A 3,359-nucleotide genomic window follows, 5' to 3' on the forward strand; every position below is an offset into this window, starting at 1 on the left:
GGCCGGGCTTCAGCTTGGCCCTGGCGCAGGTCAGTGTTCCGGAGCAGGGCGGGGGCTCCGCCGCCCCTCGCCAGCCCTCGCCGGTGCCCCCGGTCCCGCTTTGCCCTCTGGAAGGAGCCTGGAGGGCTCTTCTCTGGCAGCTTCCGCATGCAGATGGCAGGGAAGGCTTTTGCATCATGCACAGAAAAACCATGCAGTTTTAAGTGAGGCTGCCTAGTTTTAGAAGCCCATAGAAAGGTATAAGCTGTACCACTGTCACACTCGCTTTACGGAGTCCTGCTTCAAAAACCATCCTTAATGTGCAAGCTTTGACTAGGTTTTCAGCTATGCTGCATTTAGAGCTCTTGTGATTTCTTTAAATTGATGTGCTCCTGGTGTTGGGCTGTTTATGTGGGAGATCTGAAAAGCCATCTCTTTAACACAGGCTTCAGAGGGTTTCTTTCTCCATGCCCTTTGAGCCTGTAACATGTGGAAGATTCTCAGGAATTGGGATCACCAGTGAGATCTGACCTCCCCTTAGAAGCTGATAATACAGAAGAGCCTGTGTTCTTCCCACTCAGATCAGGGACTTGTCCATGCTGAAAAGCTTCACTGCTGCTGTTACAGGGCCATGCAGTTGCAGCAAAATGTTCTTGTTATTAATCCTACTATGTCATGTACAAGGGAAAAAAAAAGTAGGAATATGAGGACGTGTATTTCTGTCTACACTAGTTCCTATTCTGACACATCTCTTACTGATCTAGTTGTCTCTGTTCTGGCCTAATAAAGCAGTGCAACAACTGTTGAGCTCTTTTGGCTGAACTCAAGCTCCATAAAATGGAAGAACTGCAAACTGAGCTATTCTATCCATCTCCTCAGGTTTTGCAGGCTTTTGAGGAGATCCCTTTGTGCAGTGTCCTGGAACAGATAAAAGAAAAGCACAACTTGGAAAAAGTGAAGAAGGTGAGTTGGCTCAGAGCAGCATTGCCAAGAGCTAGTTTAATTTAACTGTTCTCAGTTCTTTGAAGCTTTGGTGTCTGGATATTTAGGTTTGGGATTCTGGCTAAAATAAATGACTATAGTGAAATAATGGAAACATTTCTGAAAGCTGGATGTTGGTGACATTGTCATCTGGTCCTGTTTTAGCTGAGATTTCCCTGTGTGATGGAAAGCTAATCCAGGCCTGCTCTAAAACATTGCTCCTCAGTATGTTGTCTTCATGGGGCAGGGTGTTCAGGGTTGGATCTTCCACCCAGCTTGTTCCACTGGTCGGAGCTGTAGCTGAATGTAAAATCTTAACTGCTCAGGGAAGTGGAATTATAATCCCCCACCTTTTTTTTTCCTCCCCTTTTCAGAAACTTGTGAGAAATGCTGCTTTTGGAAACTTTTTTGGAGTTATGGCTCTGTTTCAGTCTGGCCGGCTTGTTAAGGTAAGGCTGCTGCTGTTCTGGGGTTGGTCAGTGCTGGTTCTAGGGCTGTCTGAAGTGGGGAGGGGGTCTAGAGGGGAGGGCTGGCTCACTGGCTAGCCAATGAGATGGGACTTGGAGCATCAAGTTCAGTTCATTTCTTTTGCATTATCCGTGGACTTTTTGTGCCTTTTAAATCTCTGTTCCTCACTGGAGTGTAGGAACACTCCAGACAGTACTGGAGGTATGTCAGACAGTACAGGAGGCTCCTGTCTCTCCTGGAAGGAAGGGATCTGTGGTCATATACAGCTGGAAAAGACCATTTTTTGGGGAAGCTGAGTGGCCTGTCAGGAAGCATTTGTGGGAGTTTCTTATTACAAGTAGGCGTAAGGGTCTCAAGTGTGGATTATTACCTGAGCCTTCAGCTTAATCTTTGATATATGTCCTCTTGTTTTGGCTTCTCTCCTTTCTAGGACCAGAAAGCTCTTCTGGAGAGCATCCAGCTTCTCCAGCAGCTGGCACATCACCAAGCACACCTCAGAGATCTCCCTCGCAAAACTCTGGTTGACATCATGTCTGAGGTGTGGTGGGTGGCAGGAGGGAGGACTCTGCTTCAGGGACTGCTTTTCCCTCAGTTTGTTCATGGTTGGAAGTTGAAGGGGGTGTGTGTGGCAGAGTGAGTTTGAACTGGGGGAGCTTCTTTTCCCAGGTGCTTTTATTCTGGGAAGGATGCTCTGATTTAGCTGGGTCTGATTTGATCCTGGACAAACCCACAGCCTGGTTTCTCCTGGTTGACTTGCTTGTGTGGAACATTAGACCCTTTGCTTTTTTAAATAGAAGTATGCTGAAAACTCTGGACCTTCTTTTTTATGCACCAAGCCAGGGCCTAGGGTTGAATTTTGGGCTGTTGGCAGTGAAACGATGTGGGGACATAGAGTGAAGGAACTCTGAGTATGTAGTGAAAGAAGAGAGTTTGTTTATTTCCTTCTTTTATGTGGATATTGTTTGTAGATCTGAATACTAAGAGTGTAAAATCAGAATGAAGTAGTGTTTTGCATGGTATTGTTCTGGGCCATTTAGTTGATGTTAGGTTTAAATGATTTTGAAAAAATACAAATTAAAACCATTTTTTTTCTTTTTTTATTTTACTGATGAAAACGTTGGATCCAGTTCTATCTAAAAACATTGAATACAACTGTTTACCAGCAAATCTTATCAAAACAAGTAACTTATTTTGGGGAAATATGATTAAAAGCTAATAGAAGAGTGTTTCCTCCTCCCTGGGCTGCAGTCAGATAGCTAGAGAACAATTGCAGCTGGAGTCAGTTGTCCAGAATTGCTGTCTGATGACAACATTGTCCTGCTCCACATGGTGAAGCACCTGGGGACTGTGTGGCTGTACTGAACACATCCATTATTGATTTTTGGTTGTATCACCATAAAGACTAATTCTGAAATTTCCAGAACTCTGCAAGCTTTCAGTAAAGTGCCCAACAATTCAGATATTTGAATATACTACACAGCAAGTTAGTAACACACCCTTGGATGTTTCTCATATGCTCTTATCTTTATCCCTCAAGGTTCCTGAAGCTGTGTTTGAGGAGGTCCTGTTTGGCATCTTGCAAGGTGACCTGGCTTCAGCCTTTGCATCTCCAGAGAACCTGCACCTTTTGCTTGTGGGCATACAGAAATTCCCTGGTGTTCTGAAACCTAAAAATCTGAAGAAGCTGTTTGGCTCACCTACTGTTGTAAATGAGAAAAATATTCCCAGGTAATTTCTTAGATAAGGAGCATTAAATAAAACATTCTCCATCTCTTGGCTAACAGCTTTTGTTTTGATACCTGCCTGTATTTGCCACTGCAGGTGCTGTTAAGGGTTAGGCACTGACTGTTACACAGATTCCTAAATTATAGCCCTGGCATTTCTCCCAAGAGGCACAGCCTGCAGTGCTCAGGACATGTTCTGTCTCCTTC

At 44.5% G+C, this 3,359-nt stretch overlaps 1 protein-coding gene across 1 annotated transcript in view; it reads left to right on the plus strand.

The window, feature by feature from the left end:
• Nucleotides 1-5: 5 nt before the first annotated feature.
• Nucleotides 6-3,359, plus strand: part of MYBBP1A (MYB binding protein (P160) 1a) — a gene marked incomplete at both ends in the record, with an annotated part of 22,936 nt that continues 19,582 nt past the window's right edge. The window contains 5 exons of the mRNA XM_008949210.1: nt 6-29; nt 859-942; nt 1,335-1,409; nt 1,859-1,966; nt 2,966-3,156. Coding sequence (XP_008947458.1) covers nt 6-29; nt 859-942; nt 1,335-1,409; nt 1,859-1,966; nt 2,966-3,156 — 482 coding nt within the window. The remainder of the gene's footprint in view (nt 30-858; nt 943-1,334; nt 1,410-1,858; nt 1,967-2,965; nt 3,157-3,359) is intronic.

The sequence above is a fragment of the Merops nubicus genome, unplaced genomic scaffold (assembly GCF_000691845.1).
Source record: "Merops nubicus isolate BGI_N331 unplaced genomic scaffold, ASM69184v1 scaffold34071, whole genome shotgun sequence".
NCBI lineage: Eukaryota > Metazoa > Chordata > Aves > Coraciiformes > Meropidae > Merops > Merops nubicus.